Source organism: Mustela nigripes, chromosome 5 (assembly GCF_022355385.1).
Source record: "Mustela nigripes isolate SB6536 chromosome 5, MUSNIG.SB6536, whole genome shotgun sequence".
NCBI lineage: Eukaryota > Metazoa > Chordata > Mammalia > Carnivora > Mustelidae > Mustela > Mustela nigripes.
The window spans coordinates 68,620,692-68,639,014 of NC_081561.1; the positions used below are offsets into that span (position 1 = coordinate 68,620,692).

Sequence of the window (18,323 nt, forward strand, 5' to 3'; positions counted from 1 at the left end):
CAGAGCCATGATCCATGCAGAGTCTCTGGGAGAGAATCTGTACCTGGCCTCTTCTAGCTGCTATGGCTGCCAGCATTCCTTGGCTTGTGGTTCTCTCTCTCCATTCTCTAAGTGGAGATCTTCAAGTCTCCCTCTGCTCCATCTTCTCATACCCTTCTGTGTGTGTCTACCTTCTCCCTCTACCTCTCTCTAATAAGATACATGTGACTACATTTAAGGCCCACCTCAGCCTGGGTATATTAGCCTGTGCTCAGGCTACCCTAACAAAATACCACACGCTGGGTGGCTTAAACAACGGAAATTTACTTCCCACACCTGGAGGCTGGAAGTCCCAGATCAGAGTCCATCAGGGTTCAGTTTCTGGTGAGCTCTCCTCCTCGCTTGCAGAGGTCTACCTTCTCACTATGTCTTCCTTGGCCTTTTCTCCATGTGTGTACATGGAGGTGAGGGATATGGGAGAGAGAGCTCTCTGGTGTCTCATGAGGACACTGACCCACATTTATGACCTCATTAACCTTAATCACTTCCATGGAGACCCCGTCTTTAAATATAAGACACATTAGTGGTCACAGCTTCAAAGGGGGGTGGGCAGGATAGCCACAGTTCAGTCTATAGCACACAGGATAACCTGTCATCTCAAAATGTTTAACTTAATCAAACACCCTTAACATTCAAAGATTGCAGGTATTCAGATGTGGATGTATTTTGATGGGGGAGGGGGTCCCTTTTCAGCCTACCACACGGAGGAAGCAAAATACATTGCTGAACTTGAATATATTCAAAGATGATTTGTGGTGCTGGGGAGTAGTTGCTCTAAATTAATAGAGCAAAGCAGAATAGGAACTTAGAAGGATTCTTAATAAGTTCAAACAATCAGGCAGCGGTTTGTTATTTGCTCCAACAAAAAAGCCTTCCGCCCCAGATGGACTGATGGTTGTGCCCTTCTTTTAAGTTGCCAATTCTCTACATGCATTTGTAGTTCAATTTGATTCATGCTGAACTTTTTAGAAAGAACTGTTAAGGAAAGTTTTCAGACCTTTCCATGCTTTAGCATTGAGTTTCAGTGACGTAAAGCTAACAACAGTTGACATTTATTGAACATTTACTATGTGCCAAGCACTGCATCAAAAGTCTCATATACGTATATGTTTACACACACACACTGTCTCTAGGAGGGATGGGGCAGGGTGCAGTGGGGTAACCCTATCTTCATTCCTGAAGATGTGAGCCATTAGTAGTTCTGCCTGGATTGGGTTGTTGATGTTTCCCGTTAACTATAATCACAGGGCATGGTCATACTAAGGAATGCCTGGGGATCTCCTGTATCCCAGACCTATTATTCCTTACCTTTTTCATGAATTAGGAGCCCGGTTCCCTTTGGTAACCAAGATAGATCACCTCAGCCAGCACAGTGACAAGAACTCCCTTTTTTGTTAACTGAGAAGCACGAGCTGAAAGCAGCTGAGTAGCAGTCTTCACTTCCAGTCCAGTGGAATCATGGTTGTGTCTCCTGGTAGAAACATTCCTCCCTTTGTTTTTGTTTTTTGAGATTTTATTTATTTTAAAAAGAGAGAGAGAGTACCCGTACTTGAGAGTGAGTGGGGAGGCGAGGGAGGGAGAGGGAGAGAATCTCAAGCAGACTGCCCTAAGAGCAGAGCCTGCTTCAGGGCTTGATCCCATAACCCTGAGATAACAACCTGAGCCGAAATCCAGAGAAACTTAACAAACTAACCCATCCAGGGGCCCCTGAAACATTTCCTCCCTTTAGAACTAAGACTTTCAGATCAGCAGAGCAATACATTAGTGGAAAGCAAAAATTTTACTGGTGGATCACTGGGGGAAATAGGGCGTGGTGCCACTCCCATGTCTGCCTCTTGATTCCATTGTAATGAAACAGAGATTCTTTTGTGGTAAGCTGAGCTGTAACACCTACCACTTCTGTAAACTAAATCTCGTTCACTGGCTTTCACATTCAGTTTCCTGCAAAATCACTGCAGCCCAGTGTGACCTGTGTGTTGTGTGGAGGGAAGATAGATTGATGATGCAAGAGTCGTAACATGGGAGTGAAGGCCACTCTCTGCGTCCCTCACACGCAAATGCAATCCCCTCTTGATGAGTGATAAGAAGAAGGAAGCACGGAAAAGTGACATAAATGAGCCATCTGATGGCCTTTGTTGTAAGTGAGCCTATAATTAAACACTCCCACAGACCAGGCCCCCTTTCTTCCATGTCTGGCCGGGCTGTTCTGGTCTTCTTTGGCCAGACTGCAGAGAATAGAAATCTGCATGAATGAGGTGTTCTATCAGTTCATCAACCCAAGTGAAAATGTCTGTTTGTCATCTACAAGATAATGTCAGAAATCCATTTTTAGCTCCCTGTTGCTGTACTCTTATGTGAAATTACTCACAGGGGAAGATATTTGCCCATAAAAAAACCTTCATTGGCCTTAGAGGTGATTGGCTGCACGAATTATAGGGCCAGATGAATTGGTTTCGCAAATCAAACAGAAGTCCTCATAAACTGAACTGGGTTTGCAGTGGGACGAGTACTGCCCTGTCCTGTGACGGTGTCAGGGTCTTCCTGCTCGCTCCTTCTCTCCTTAAGAATACGCTGCTTGGAGGATAAAGTTGTTCTTCAGGTATTTAAACCTTTGCAATTCACTGGTTTGTTGGTATAGATAGAAACACCATTTGTCATTTTGACTGAGGCACTCACTGATTTATTTTTTGTCTAAATGAGATAAACACAGATTGGGGATTACTTGCTATCGCCTTCGGAGAAAGAACCGGGAGGGAGGGGCTGAGGTCAGTGCTGGTGGTCTCTGAAGACAACCGAGTTGTGGGTTTGTGGGTAGATCGTGTGCCACGCTGTCATTTGATACTTCTCATGCTATGACTTATGACTTAGAAGAAAGAAATATTGCAGTATTTAACCAGAAAAATTTAGCCCTTTTCTTTAAAAAAAAAGGGGGGGGGGAATGAGAGGCTGCCTGGGTGGCTCAGTTGGTTGAGCAACTGCCTTCAGCAGTCCTGGGATCAAGTCCCACACTGGGCTCCCAGCTCCATGGGGAGTCTGCTTCTCCCTCAGACCTCCTCCCCTCTCATTCTCTCTCTCTCTCTCTCTCTCTCAAATAAATAAATAAATAAATAAAGTCTTTAAAAAAAAAAAAGGAATGAGAAGAGGGGATGAGAAATACAAGGAGGTAAGAGTAGGAGACAGAACAGCAATAAGGCAGTTCTAAAGAATTTGAAAAAGCTCTGGCCTTTCCAGGCAGTGTGTTTCCAGTTCAGTAAACTCAGGAGCCAAACTTTTTTATTTGTAATACTCTTACTAATAATAAAAAAAGATCTTGTTAGTTTAATGCAGAGCCAGAATTAGGAGGTCAAACAGCAACTTGTTTATGTTGGCATTTCTGTGGAGCCAAGTCTGTCTAGTTGCCTTGCCCGAATAAGAATTGGCTCAGACCCAGCAGCAATAGATCAGGCCCAGGGGAGAGCCTTTCCTCACAGGATCCCAGGCAGACTGTGGCTGACAGCCTGCCCAGCAAGGACCAGCCTCTCCTGGTTCTGCTCCTCACCACGGCACTCCCAAGCTCAAGGTGTGGTCCACAACCGGCTGAGATACACACAGCTGCCGAGAGATGAGCTCTCCTCGGTGAGGGGTCCTCTCCCTTCCACCCCAGGGCACCTGGCAGATTAGTCGTGGCCCAAAGGGTCCACTCTTCAACTCACATCTCAGATGGGAACCCATAGTTATAAAAGCCAATTTTATCAACCCATAATACTTGGATTTAAAAACTCTGCTATGGCATTATATTTACATAGTATTATATTTAATTGTGATTCTCTCATAACTAGCATTTGCATTAGTACCTGATGAGTCTTTCGGTTACTGTGGTACCAAGGATCTCCAGCTGCATAACCTGGTTTTCTGTTGGAAACAGAATGGACTTAATTATTTGTTCTCAGTCTCTAGAAATCACGGTTAGATGTGCCAATTGATTTACCATTGTGTGTGCATTTTATATCACAGAGGATGGAAGTATAAGTAAAGAACACTATTTTACATTGTAGATCATTCAGGATAGTTTTCACAAACCTAATGAGAAGTCTAATTTTTCCCAGGCACAACTTGCTGCTGAACTTGCCAGACCAATCTCCCTGCATGGAAATTCTTCCCGACAGCTTTTGAACCTCACATATACCAGTCTGTGCCATCTGACCTTGGGAATGACCAGTCACTGCCCTTTCTTGTTCTACTTACCCATGGTTATATTGACCTTTGAAGCAACCGCTAAGTTTGCAAATTCCCAACCTCTATCCTCCTAGCTATTTTCTGTTAAAGAGTTAAAAATGTGGAAAGATTTAATTACCTCTGTGTCTCTTTCAAAAAAGAAACAAATAAGAACAAAAAAGGAAATCATTATTGTAGCCACGTATCTTTTGTTTTCCTTTGTGTATGTGAAAAGTCATGCATGAGAAGGACACTTAGAAATGTCCTTGAATTTCAGTGCAGTGCAGAAACCACTTTCAACGATTACCATTGTCAAGTTTCCAAATGGAATGCCTCTTGCAGCAGCAGCCTTGCATCCAATAGAGCCCCTTTTCTGGGGCAAGACATGTCTTTTTATTTTTTTTATTTTTTTTTAAGATTTTATTTATTTATTTGACAGACAGAGATCACAAGTAAGCAGAGAGGCAGGCAGAGAGAGAGGAGGAAGCAGGCTCCCTGCTGAGCAGAGAGCCCGATGTGGGGCTGGATCCCAGGACGCTGGGATCATGACCCGAGCCGAAGGCAGAGGCTTTAACCCACTGAGCTATCCAGGCGCCCCAAGACATGTCTTTTTATGTTTTAGCAATAATGCCTTCAAGATGAGGCCTGGTCTGAGATACTGCTATTTCTTTCCTCCACACTTTACAGATGGCCTTGGGAACACGCGACGGTTTGAAAATATTGTCCTTTGCTCACCTACCACAAATGAGAAGGCTTTAGGGATAGTGTTCTCTCCCCCACTTATCTTCTCTCAAGTTCAGAAAGCAGGTCCTATCAGGTCAGCAGTCATGGCTCACAGGTGTGTGGGCATGCGTGTGCGTGTGCATGTGTGTGTGTGTGTGTGTGTGTGTGTGTGTATGAAGGTTAAAAGTGAGAGATGGAGAGAGAAAGAATACACGCTGGGTGGTTAATTTAGGGAATTATTCCTTTTCTGGGTATCTAGTTATGCAGTCCCCCTTCCTCCTGGCTATCAAGGAACTCTCTTGACCTGTGTCTCTTTTCTTTCTAATTTGACCTTCTTTTCTACCTCCTTCCAATCGCATTTTCTCTGAGGTTCCTTGGCTCTCCAAGTTAGACAAAACTGGATCTAAATTTAAATCTCTCCTTTTTTGTCAGATAACTCCAGGAGCTCTACCCAAATCTCATTCCCCTGTACCCCGGTTTCCTAGGAAACCTCACCATCTACTCATTTCCAGATCTTTCGTCTACATATCACAAGCGACATAGTTCCTTTTTTCCATTGACTCTGTTTCTTTTCTGGAGATAGAACTACCCTATATCTCCCTTTAAGAGCTAAAAGAGTCTTTTTACTTTGTATTATCTATTTTAACTTTGTATTATCTATGAAATAAAAATTCATTCTGGTCATTAATAGGCCCCAGTGCAGTCGCTGAGCAAAAATGACCAGAGCCCAACATCAGTAGTCTTAGAAAAGCCATATTATACAGAAGCCTGCACCAAGAGTGCACCCCCCAGGGAAGAAGAAAGAAGCAGGCCCATCATACAGAAGTGGCTCAGACATAAATTGAGTAAAAGCAGAGCTTTAACCCAAAGTCACTTCATCCTTGAACCCTTCCACCTTTCTGAGCATTGACCACATTCTTCTCTGCTCACCCCTGCCCTCCTCTTGGTCACGCTAGAAAAGGAAAGATGCCCTTGAAAATTGCCCTCTTCCTCTATTATTCTACATTTGTAAGTAAAATCTGAAATGGCTTTCAAACCATGTAGTTTCTCACTGGTATAGGCTTAAGACTCACTCATGTCATTAGCTTATTAAAACTGCTTTAATGTTCAATACCAAAGCCAAAAGGAAAATTTGTGTCTGTCCTTAACTGATATGCTGAATGTCCCATTAGCTAAATAATAATCATATTGAGATGCCAGCTGGCTAGAGCTAGGGTTTTTTTTGTTTGTTTGTTTGTTTTAAGAATTTATTTATTTGACAGAGAGAGACACAGCAAGAGAGGAAGCACAAGCAGGGGGCGTGGGAGAGGGAGAGGCAGGCTCTCTGCTGAGCCGGGAGCCCGATGTGAGGCTTGATCCCAGGACTCTGGCATCATGACCTGAGCCGAGGGCAGACACTTAACAACTGAGCCACCCAGGCCCCCTTAGAGCGAGGTTTAATCCCTCACTGGAGGCTGAGGAACATTATAAAGTCTTATCATCAGTCTTCCAAGCTACCCCTTTCTGGATGATGGCTCATGTCCCAGGCACATTGCTTTAAGCAACACACAGTCATTCTCATTATGTGCCATGAGAGTTTTCTGACCCTTGTTAGCAAAAATACCCATCAGGATGGAAAAGACAGCAGCAAAGTGAACATTGTAGGCAGCGTGGTCATGTTAGTGCTGGCCCACCCCTTCTCAGCTTCACAAAGCTTCGGGTTGGGTAAACGCAGATGTGAGTGTGTCTACAACATGGAACATAGAGCATCTTCTGATGGGCTACCACTGACTGGGACCACCGTGCACACATCCACCAACAGCCTGTGCTCGTCAGTGGGGATAGCCAGCTTCCACCTGAACCCTGTCCTGTGTGTAACTTCAGGCCTCCTCTAGTGCCCAGGGCACTCCTTGTTCTTTGGTTAGGCAACTAGGCATGAGTATTTCTTTGTACCAAATGACATAGGCAGCCTAGAATATACAGAATTTTTTTTTTTTTTTTTAAAGAATGCGCTATCAGGCTAAGTGCAGCATACAAACCTGGGAATCATCCTATCAGGGATCCTGATTCAGTTTTCTTTTTTTTTGTCAATCCAAAAAGAGAAAAGAAAATCAGATCTTTCCTCCATGATTTCTAATATTCAGTATTTATCCAGATGACTCATAATGCATATCTTTCTGTTCCCTTTTGGACATGCATGCTAAATAAGATTTTGTCTACCATCTATGAATAAAAACTCTTGGGTGACTTCCAGGATGCCTCTGTCATATAAAATCCCATGCTATCTGTATTTTGAACAATGTTAGAGTGACTTCTGCATGAAATAAATGGAAATGCATGGGAAGTAAAATATGTGCTGTCATTCTAAAGCTGAGTCCCAGGAGAACCCTAGGTAATGGAAGTATCATTCAACTTGTTGGCTCCATGTCCAGAAGAGATGATTCAGGTATATGTTCATACAATGACAAGAGTATTAGCTTTACAAAGATGGATTTGTAAATATTTGTCGTCTTGATCAAGGAAGACAATTAGAACTGAAAGGAGGAATTGAGAGGAATTCACGTCCTGGTTGCAGGATACTGCTCATGAGATCCTTTCCGGTCCCTCCTCCCGCATTGCCAAGTCCCGTCCATCCCGAGTTTATGAAACGTCCTGTGCCAATCCACTGATCAGCAGCCCCCATCTTTGACCCAGACTCTTGCATCGTCCCTCCCCATTTGTTGTCTGGTCATTCTCCTCTGACTGACCCTAGGTTTGAAGATGACTTTTGAAGTTAATGATTAAGGGTCAATATTCTGACTTCCCTTTCAATGAATTTTTGTTTGCCATTGTATGTATGAGAAAGGACACTGGATTATCCAGTTTAAAGTTAAAAAATTGAAGTATACCACTGATACAGGCTAACTTTTTACTGTTTGTTTCTTTAATCTGAAACTTCTACGTGGTTAAATTTGTTCATTTACTCAAAATACAAAGAACAAAGGACACTTAGCAGATGTCGACACTATGCCAGGCTCTACACTTGACCCTGGTGGAGAAAGACACAGTCCCATAGTTAAGGGAGAAAGGCAATGTAATCAATGATTACATAAAAGTGTTTCATATGTGACCACTCATTATAAGATAAGGCTGTAGACATTAACGACAAAACAGTACTCATGACAACAAAGGTGATAGGATTGAATGCTTGTTACAAGGTAGGCATCGGTTAAAGTTTTTATCTGCTTTATCAAGTTTAATCTTTACAGCCACTCTTTATATAGCTACCTGTATATAGATAACAATTTTTAGCCTTACTTCACTGATAAGGCAACTTGGACCTGAGGAGGTTAACGTACTTGTCCAAAATGACAGCTAGAAAGTAGGGGAGCTGAGATTTGAATCCAAAGTGTGGGTAGAAGGCAGTGTGGAATTTCCTCCCCGCCTTCGGCTGCCGACGTAGAGGCCAGCTCACACCTACGAGCAGCATGGCTCTTCACTTGAGACTAGGGACATGTCTGTGGAGTTTGGAAATGAAAGTCATTAACAAAATATTTGAAATTATTTTAGTGTTGGGAACAAACCCTTTTCATTCACCAGAGTTTCAGGTAAAGACTGCCGCTCTTGAATGTAGAATTTCAGGAAGCAGGTGTGGGGTAAATTGGTTTTCTGAGATCACCTGCAATCGATCTGATGGTCTTCTTTTCCTCCCATTTCACCTTGCCAACAAATTCACGGATCAAAGAATAAAGTGCACTTCTTTTCATAGGGAAAAACTGAATTGGTTGCTTCAAGTTATTCAAGTGAAGTTGTTACAAGCTGAATCTAGTCTATAAATCCACCTGAGGAAGGATTATCACATCGTTTGACTACGAGGAGTAAAGGAATTGAAAGACAGGGTGAGGAATGATCTAGAAAGAAAATCAGAAAGTTGTCTTTAGTCCTAGCTACCTTGCTGCTGCTAAAGAGAGAGAGACGGAGGGGGGTCAAAAGAAGGAGAGAGAAAAAAAGAGGAGGAAAGAGTGGGGAAGGGGGTGAAGGGGAGGAGGAGCAGTAGCCGGGAAAAGGAGAAGAAGAAGGAAAAGAAAAAAAACACCACTGTAATGGACTCTTCACCTCAGGGATGTCTTTTCTGCTGTAGCTCTCTTTGAACTATTATAGCCTTGCGATGTACTTTATAGACTCTGCATCCTCTTCCTGTTGTTCTTCCAGCTTCCAGTTAATTTTTGTCTTTTCAGCAGTTTTCAGTTCTGTTAGAATAAGAGCATGAAAAATGAATAGGAAAATCCAATCAAACTGGTCTTCTGTTTGCCATGGATGCAGCATGTGCTCAAGACTGGAACAACAGCTCTTGACTAAAATGGGATTTGGCATTCACAAATGGATTGTGTTTTGTCTGCCTGTACCTCTGTCTCTCCATCCAGATGTTTAAGCCCTTGGCCATAGGTTCTCATTTCTCATTCCCCAGTATATAGTTCCATGTTTGCTATAGAGGGGCATAAAAGAAACTGTTTGCTGAATGAGTAAACAAATGAATGAATGAACGAATGAGTGAAATGGAAATGACAACACTTGTGTTGTAACCTTACTCCCCTCCACCTCAGTAGATACTCAAGGAACAGCTTCCAGTGTAACTGCTCAAGAAGGCCCAGAAGCGGGGCACCTGGGTGGCTCAGTTGATTGAGTGATTGCCTTCGGTCACATCTTGTTCCCAGAGTCCTGGGATCAGGGCCCACATCTGGCTCCTTGCTTGTCAGGGAGACTGCTTCTCCCTGTCCCTCTACCTGTTACTCTGCCTTCTCATGCTCTCTCTCTCTCTCTCTATCAAATAAATAAATAAAAGTTCTTTAAAAAAAAAAAAAAGGTCCAGATGTTGTAGTTTTTTGAAAACATACATAAATTCTCAAGCCCTTGTATAAACCAATATTTTCTCCCCTCCCCCCCCACAAATCTCAATAAATTGTCAAGCAAATACTTTAGGAAGCAGAATGCTACATATGCAGCTCTGATTGTTTCCAGATTAGTGGAGCTTGGATGGCATGCTTACTACTTTTTCTCGACCTAAGGATAATCTCTTCTTGCAAAGTTACAAAAGTCGGTAGCAGTTCCTATGAAGAACACAAATAGTGTCTAAACTGGATGAAGGCACAACAAGAGTACCCAGTGTGCAGCTGTGTCAGGGAGGGATTCGGTGTTTATGGCTTCATTACAACCTTAAATGGAACATCTCTATTTCTTCCGGGTTTAATGAAGCCACAAACAACCAAGGTTTTGTAAAGGGATATCGAGATTGTTTTGTTTGGTTTTGTTTGCTTTCAACTCAATGTGTTTTAATTTGTGCTTAACTAGCTCTCCCACATCAGGGACTCAGACTGGCACTTTAGGGACAATTAGATAAGTGTTCTTCTGTGTTCGCTGCAGAGCCGAGGAAAAAGATAAGGAGAATCAATAGGAGTGAGGCAGTTTAGGAAGAGAACATTACATGTCCCATCAGGAGCCTTGGCCAGCCTGTCAAGGCACCTGCTCGGCTGGGCAAATGCTCTTCCTGGGTCCCTCGGGGCCTCGTTCCCATGGGGGCAGCTCTGCTCTGAATGGCTGAGTGACTTTGCTGTCGTGTTCTTCAGTTTTCAGGGCTTTATCTCCTGTCTTTCTTCACCATCCTCATCGGGCTGGTGCTCTACTCCTCCACCTCCACATACATAGCCCAGGACCCCCGAGTGTACAAGCAGTTCCGCAATCCTTCGGGCCCCGTCGTGGACTTACCGGCCACAGCTCAGGTGGAGCCCTCGGTCACCTATACCAGCCTGGGCCAGGAGACCGAAGAGGAGCCCCACGTGCGTGTGGCCTAGGACGAGGCCCTCCCACCCACTGAAGTCACCTCCGTGGCCACGTTGTTCGCCCTTCATCTCCGTATTGTACATAGAGAAAGGTATTTATTAGGTGTGTGTACGCAGGTGGACTGAAAGGTAGCAAATTTGAAAGCCTGTGAGAGGCACAAGCTAACCATCCATGGAGACACGGGCTCCAACCCACCTGACTTAGCAAGACGCCTAGCTAGTGTGTATCCTGATCGCGACCCTCCTGCATTAATTACTGTGAAAACTTTTGAATTAAAAGCAAGTATTGTTATTATTTGTATTATTATTGTTACTGTTATTACACTAACTTTCAGGAGGTTGTTTTGTACTCCTGACGAGAACTATCGCCAGACCCACGTGTAGTTAACAGAAGTCCCCCTTTTCTATGGCAAGTCACTTTTTAAGAATCATACTTTATTTTTTTGCACAGTCTATATGAGCGCTGCGTGCCACAGGAGCTCCACCCCTGAGAAGTTTCCTTAGCCTAGGGACCTGGTGGCTGATGGTTTCCTCTGTTACCTGTTGGATTGCCTGCTCGATAAGAATTTTGTGCTGGGACCCTTGTGGGGAGGGGCAACTGACCATATAATTCTCTATTCTAGGAATAGATATAAAACACTTGAGCCTTTTTATATTTCCATCTCTGATTACTCCGGGCCATTGCCTTTTTGTTGTACCACATAATTCTGCTAATGAAGTCCCTGTAATAACAGGATAAGGAATGTTCCATTTCTGAGGCTCATAGGAAACCCCAGAAATAATAATATCATGTGCATTTAGGGTTATATATGTATATACATATATATGTATATATATATATATAAAATCTTTCTGCCCCTTTCTATACCCTCTCTTCCAAAAATGTATTTGATTTTACCTTTAATTCCTAGATTTCTTTAGTGACACTATGGAAATTATTCAAGTCATTGGAAGAAGCCATGGCCCCTGCTCTCTTAAATTGTGTGACACCCTTTTTAAGCTCCACCAGCATGGACATCACCCTCATTGTGGGGTTTCATCGGTTGCGTGGCCTCCCAACAAAGTCAAGGTGCTGATGTGGAGCAGTCTGTGACGATGGCTGGATTGATCTGACCACTGGTAGTGATAAAGATGGTGTGGATGAAAAGCATGGCCTCCTGGTCGTATTTGGCATCCCTTCAACCGCAGAATATATCAACGCCATATGCTTAGGGATACAGAGAACATCACAGGATCCTGATAAGGCTTTGAGGCTTTGAGGGATATGTTACTAGTGTAATTGTGTTGCCCTTAAAATAACTATTTTTTTCAACACACACACACATACACACCCATACACACAGAATCAAGAAGCACCACAGACCTCTACGATTTGGAATAAATTTCATGTGTCAGTATGTGAAATAGTCTTTAAGTTTGGCTGGTTTCAATACCATGTGAAAAAATCCACGATGGAGTACAGGGATTGTAAAGGAAAAATAAATGCTTATGAAACTGTGGGCAGTTCAGATCAATACATCTTAAACAAACAAAGCAAAACACCAGAGGGGCCCGCGTGAAGTAGGACAGATTGCAGCCCCATCAGGATTCCCATAGAGCCTGCCCAAGGCCTAAATCCTGGGCAGGCAAACAGGTCCCCTGATGGCTGGTCAGCAGCAGGGGGCCCCTCTGCCTGCCTTCTACCCAGGGGGTGCAGTCCTGCCCCTGGAGATAGGGAAGAAAAATTATCTCCTCAGATATGCAGAGTTGATGGTCATCTCTGTTCAGCCCCCTCAGAAATATGCTTTATTTTTGGAGGAAAAAAAATACAATGTCATAACAACTTGCCAGTGTCTGCTTTCTGCTACCTTTTAAGCCAATTAAATACCTTTCTCTGAATATTTTGTCCATTCAGATCTGAAGACCTTTAAAGACTGTGGTTTTATTTTTGTGTTTACATTCCTTCGGTTGGCATAATTTGCTTGATTTATTGCATTTTTAGTATTTATTTTAAAGCCAAATGTTTTAGTCTTTTTTATTCATTCTTATGACACTAATTTGTAGACACTTAGTAAAGTCTTATGAGAAACAAGTGGATGAAGCTATTCCAAGTCAATTCAGTGGACTGGGAAGTTTTTTAAAATTAAAATTTCGAAAAGGTTTGCAATCAACAGATGGCTAGAACTGGCCATTTGGATTATTTTCTAGGATATTTTAATTGACTCCATTGTATGGAAACCAAGTGTGAATGTTAAGGTGAACTCGCTGTATGCCCTTTACCATCCAGTGTCCTTGTGCACAAGACCTTCACGTCACTGGAGTCCTTCACTGTGTTGGTTCGTCTCCAGTTAAAAAAGCTGATAACATATTGTACCGTCTGAGATCAGGAGTCCCGAATGGACCCTTCGGACAGAAAAGAAAATAACAAAGAATGATCTCTTCTCTGTGCAAAAGCACTGGTCCTTTGGGAGCGGGTGGGAACTGGGAATAGGGCAACATTAACTCTAGCTGTTTTCATTTCTGAAATCTCACAGCCTCAGTAGACACCAGCAGAAAGTTCAGCTTTTCGCCGCACCCCCGCCCCTCCGACCCCTGCCACCACCCTCTCCTCCACAAGTGAGACTTTAGCAACTTGTATAGAACTGGATTGGATAAGCAAACCACAGCGCCCCTCACCCCGCTAGGGATCAGTGCTGGTTCTCACTTCCTCCCTGAAAACCTGCGCCACTGGGGACAGCCCTTGCCTTGGTCTCACCTTCCCACGGCTCCAGACTCTGTAATACACAACCAGGTAGACCAAGCAATGGAAAAATTTGCACCACTGTGTCCCATGAAAATGTTTCAATGTTTAGTTTAGATATTGCTAACTTGTGCTATTAACCTTTTGACGAGCGTGTAGTATTGTTTGTTTTGGGTTTGTTTTTGAGTTATAACCACTTAGTAGTCCCCAGCTAGCTACCAGGACCGATTTTTACCCCATGGGTAGGATTCTATTGTCAAGCCACATAACAAGCACACTAATCCAGGCACCGAAAGTGGAAAATCTGAACCAAAAAGGAGATTTACACCGATAAGTTGAACAAACTTTCCATTTTTGATATTTGCATGCTCCCCTATGGACTGGCTGTGGCAATGTAATGCCTGTATAATGTTTTCAAATAAAAGTAAATGCTTTATGAAAGCACTGAGTTCTTGGTTTTCTTGAGTGTTTGCACTATGACGACCGTGGAAGGAGCTCCCAAGGGATGCTGGAAATAGCCATGAAAGTAGATAGCAGGATCCATGTCAAAATAAAAACCAGAAAGAAAATATTTCCAAATTAGGACGGGCACAGTTGGCCTCAGAGCTGTAGTTTTGAAAAGCCAAACTGAGCACCTTTGTAATTTGCAAAATTCGTTCTTTTATCTGAACGCTTAAGAAGGCTCTGGGGCTACGGCCTCCAAGCCTGTGTTTAAAACATATGTAGAATGACACGAATGTTCCCCCAAGAAACAAGGGTCTTATAAAGGAGAAAGTTCTGTGTATCCTGCCCTTGGCGCAATGCCAGGCTTAAAAGAGGAGTGCTCTTCCAGAACACAGCGTTTATTGAGAAGGGCTGTTTTGTGTCTCTGCTCTGGACCCACACGGTATCTTGTCATTGTCCTTACCCCTCTGACCGCAGCCACTAGCAACCCCTTCAGTACTTCGAGACGATGTATATAAATTCACGTGTTCCTGTCATGTGCGTTCATAATCGGACCTTGAAAATTAAGCGAGCTGCAAAGACCTGAGTTACATATTTAAAAAATTTTTAAAAGAAAAACACCCCCTTTGTTTTCCCAGGAGAATAGGAATAGTATCACACCGATCCTTTAGCGTACCCGTCAGCTGAGGTCCAGTATGCTCTACCTTTATAAATACAACCCGATGCACTTAACACTAAGAATTTGCCTCCAAATGTGACTTAGCTCAAGAAAAAGCCTTTTCCTTGAAAAAACACAAAGATGAAAAAATAATAAAGATAATGTGCTGTTCACTTTGTTGAGGAGGTTCTTTCATCAAAGATGAAATATATTTGAAACTTCAACCCAGGCTCTGTCCAAGGGCCCAGCAGTTCTTAAATGCTTGGAGTCCAGAGACTATACGTGATAAATGCGTGCGGCATGTTTACTCAGTCTCCCCCGTGCGAATTCTGTTTCCTGTGGGAAAGAACTCGGTTTCCTAAATGCTTGGAAATTCTTGCAAAGGTAAGATAAGGCAGCACTTGAGTGATTTTTGTGACTACTAGCATGAAGAAAAAAAGAGAACCAAGTAAGATTAGCACGAGAGCTGTAATTTATTATGTTCTCTCGATGTTCCATAAGAAAACAAACTGTAGTATTGAAATGACAGGATCCATTTTTTGGTCTAGCAAAACACATTGCACAGGGAAGGCACTTGTACTCCTTTTTTTTTTTTTTTAATGGAGTCTAACTTCTATACTCAAAATAGAAAATACAAGTGTAGGATTTCTATTACAAAATGTTCTGTTTTTTTCTTCTACTACTTAAGTACTTTTTTTCTATAAAATTCCTTTTCTTGGAAAGGAATAAATCACTGGTCCACTTAAATGTACCCTTCTGGGGAGTTGTTGTTTTTTTTTTTTTTAATAAACCCTTAAAATGTTTACCCCTTCAGGTTGGCCCTGGGATAAAAAAGCAACACAATGAAGTTCTTTTTTTACTTGCAATTAGTGTTTCTGAATTTATAGCTCTGCTTCTTAATTATGTACACTGATCTTTCTTTTTTGATTCCTTTCTTCCCTTTTTCTTTTTTTCTGTCTTTTTTCTTTCTGCAAGCATAAACAGAAGGATAGCTATTGGCCACCTAGGCAGTGTCTCTGCCCTTTATTCTCTATGTAGTCAAAAATGTTTAATTCAAAAAAATTATAATACAGCTGGGAAATCCCACACCTACCAGATGGCCTTACATCAGTGCCTAAAAGGACTAGCCATTGTGTGTCACTTCTCAGACAGCCAGACCAGTCGCGTCCAAACACTATACAGCAGGCTGATTAACAAGGAAAACTAATGATCAGAGGGAGCAGGTCTCTGGGAATAGACAAAAATTAGGGGCTTCCATCTGGATAGACAAAGGCCTGGTGTGGGTAAGACTAAAATCTATCAAATGAGCTTGTTCACCCCGCCTCAGCGTTAGAGCTAGAAAAACATCCCATAACGCTTGAAGGATAATTTCAGTCTAGATAAAGATAAATATTACTTTACACAATGGGGAGTAATCTTCCTGAGTTTATTACCTCAAAGTGATGTGTTAAGTCACCTAATAGATGGGAGAGCTACAATAAGGCATTAAATCGGCAGTGTAATTCATTATCCAATCTGTTAAGGCTTCCAAGAGTGAAAACTGGCACTATTAATAATTATGCCTAGACAATAGGTGTGGACCCAGTGTGTCCCAGGCGGACCTGAACGTGTGTTCACCCTGATTTTAAGAGCTAACACCGAAAAACGGAACAAAAAGAAAAAGAAAGGAGAAAAAAAAAAAGAGCTAACACCAGCCCATCCCTCAGGATGGGAAGCTGACAGCACAATGGAGAACCAGTTCTTCTGGTCACTAGATGTCGCTGTCTGTGGGAGCCCATATAGATGAAGCCCAACCCCTGCCCAGGATGGCCAGGCTGAATCTTACTCCTGGAGGGTAGCGCCCGAGGCTAAAGGAGGCCACACTGCTATAGTTATTTAGAAGTAACTTAGATTAGAAGCTGACACTCATACGTTTCAAAAAGTGTTCAGTGAGGAAAGCATGCCTGAATGGATGATACTCCTCATGGGAGGAAGAGGCAGATTGCTGGGTGCTGAAGAACCGATGCCTGGCGGCAGTGGCTCAGAACCCTTCAGCAATTCTGCACCACCATGTTCTCCAACAGCGTCCCCAGAAGTTACTTCTGTTGTGTTTTAGCAAGGTTGGGTCTTGTTCATGCCTTTCTTGGCTTTGTCTTGGTAGGCAAGGAGAATTATTTCCATTGCACCTGAAGAGATTTGATAAATTTTAAGTAACTGTAATAATTACAGTGTCACAGATGGTTGGCCACTTGCCAGTTTCACAGCAAACTAGAAAAGCAAAAAAGAAAATCTACTTGTTCTTAAAATGACTACTTTTCTAAATGAAATTACCAAAGAGAAAGGAAATGGGTTAATCACTGGAATAATCAAAACAGTCTCATTATGGGACTCCCTGCAAGCTTTTGTTTGAATTCTTTAATGCAGTTTTTGGCATTAAATAGGATTTTAAAAGCTAAATAGGTCATACATGCATACAAACGGTTGAGTGAATCACATAACTGCTTTATGCACCCCAAGATTCTGCCTATCAGGCTGCATTTTAATTAAAAGGAAAATTGTCAGGGATGGAGGACGACTTAATGTGGGGGAGTTTGGTGTCACAGTTGAAGGCTGAGACTTGACTTAGCATTTAGTTTCAACCCATAATCAGGACTTCCAAACAACAATGGAGTTCATTTTCATTTTAGTCAAAAGCTTAGATGAAGAATTAGAGACCTGGAAAGAATATTAGAAGTCATTTTGTTCAAAATCTCAAGTCATTTTCTGATATATAAATGTGGGGATGGTTTAGTTGAAAGAAAGATGTTTTAGTCTGGAGAAGCTATATAGCCTTGCTCACCCTGGCAAAATTCTGACGATTGCACCAGGGAGGATGAGTCCCCAGTTAAAGAGGTTGTTCTGGGATCACTGGAAACCAGGGTCATAGAGCTAATGCAGACCTTTACCATTCAGGGCTCAGACAATCTGGTCCTTAAGGGGATCAATACTTCCACCCAACTCTGTAAGTGCAATCCCAAAGAGAAAAGAAAGGAAAAGGGGCATGTGCCTTTGCCCTTCCGTGGTGAATCCATTAAGACAAATGTGTGGATGGGAAACTATTCCTTTGCTACCCCCGCCCAAACCTCAAGTCTAAGAGGGGTCTTTGGGATGGGCATTGCCCATGAGACTCCCCAAACCAGACAAGTTCCTAAACGCTGCAATGGTCCATCTGTAAGTGCTGTCCTGGGCATGAGAGCTCACTGCTGCTATGTGGAGACATCTTACCCAGACCCACTAACTGTCACTCCTATATTCTCCGATGACCTGTGGCAGATTAGTGTCACTAAGAAGTCTACTGCCCTTGAGAAACAAGTCACCTGCTCTTGAAAGAAGACCAGACTTGACTCTAAAGTGAAGGAGCTTCTGTGTTCCTCCTGACTACTGGGACAACACAAACCACTCAGTTGAGTGACCCTTGTGAGGCAAGGATGTGAGGAAATAAAAGTCATCAAACAAGAGATCATGATAATAGAACTTTGAAATTTTAAAGCAAAGTTGTTCCTGCCTTCCCTGAGGAGTGCATGTGGCTTTCATTCTGGACCATGGTCTCTTAGATCCCTGGGGTTTTATGAGGCCACCAGTTCCTACTCCTAAGCTACCAGGGGTTTTGGTAAAAGTGTCCTTCTACTATTTCTCTTGTGGTTGGTTGAATGTATTGCTTCTATTTGTAATGCAGCCCTCTTTTCTTGCTTCTTTTTTTATTTTTATTTTTTAAAAAGTAATCTCTATGCCC

General features: G+C 42.7%; 1 protein-coding gene across 2 annotated transcripts in view; it reads left to right on the forward strand.

The window, feature by feature from the left end:
* Positions 1-13,899, forward strand: part of SLC35F1 (solute carrier family 35 member F1) — a 391,741-nt gene extending 377,842 nt beyond the window's left edge. The window contains exons 8-9 of one of the 2 annotated variants that reach the window (XR_009404454.1): positions 10,539-10,843; positions 11,663-13,899. Coding sequence is in view for 1 of the 2 variants with exons in the window: in XM_059400616.1 (XP_059256599.1) it covers positions 10,539-10,763 (225 nt within the window). In the remaining variant the exon portion in view is untranslated. Of the gene's footprint in view, positions 1-10,538; positions 11,562-11,662 lie in introns of those variants that run through there. The other variant, XM_059400616.1, reaches the window with a different exon arrangement.
* The last annotated feature ends 4,424 nt before the right edge of the window (positions 13,900-18,323 follow it).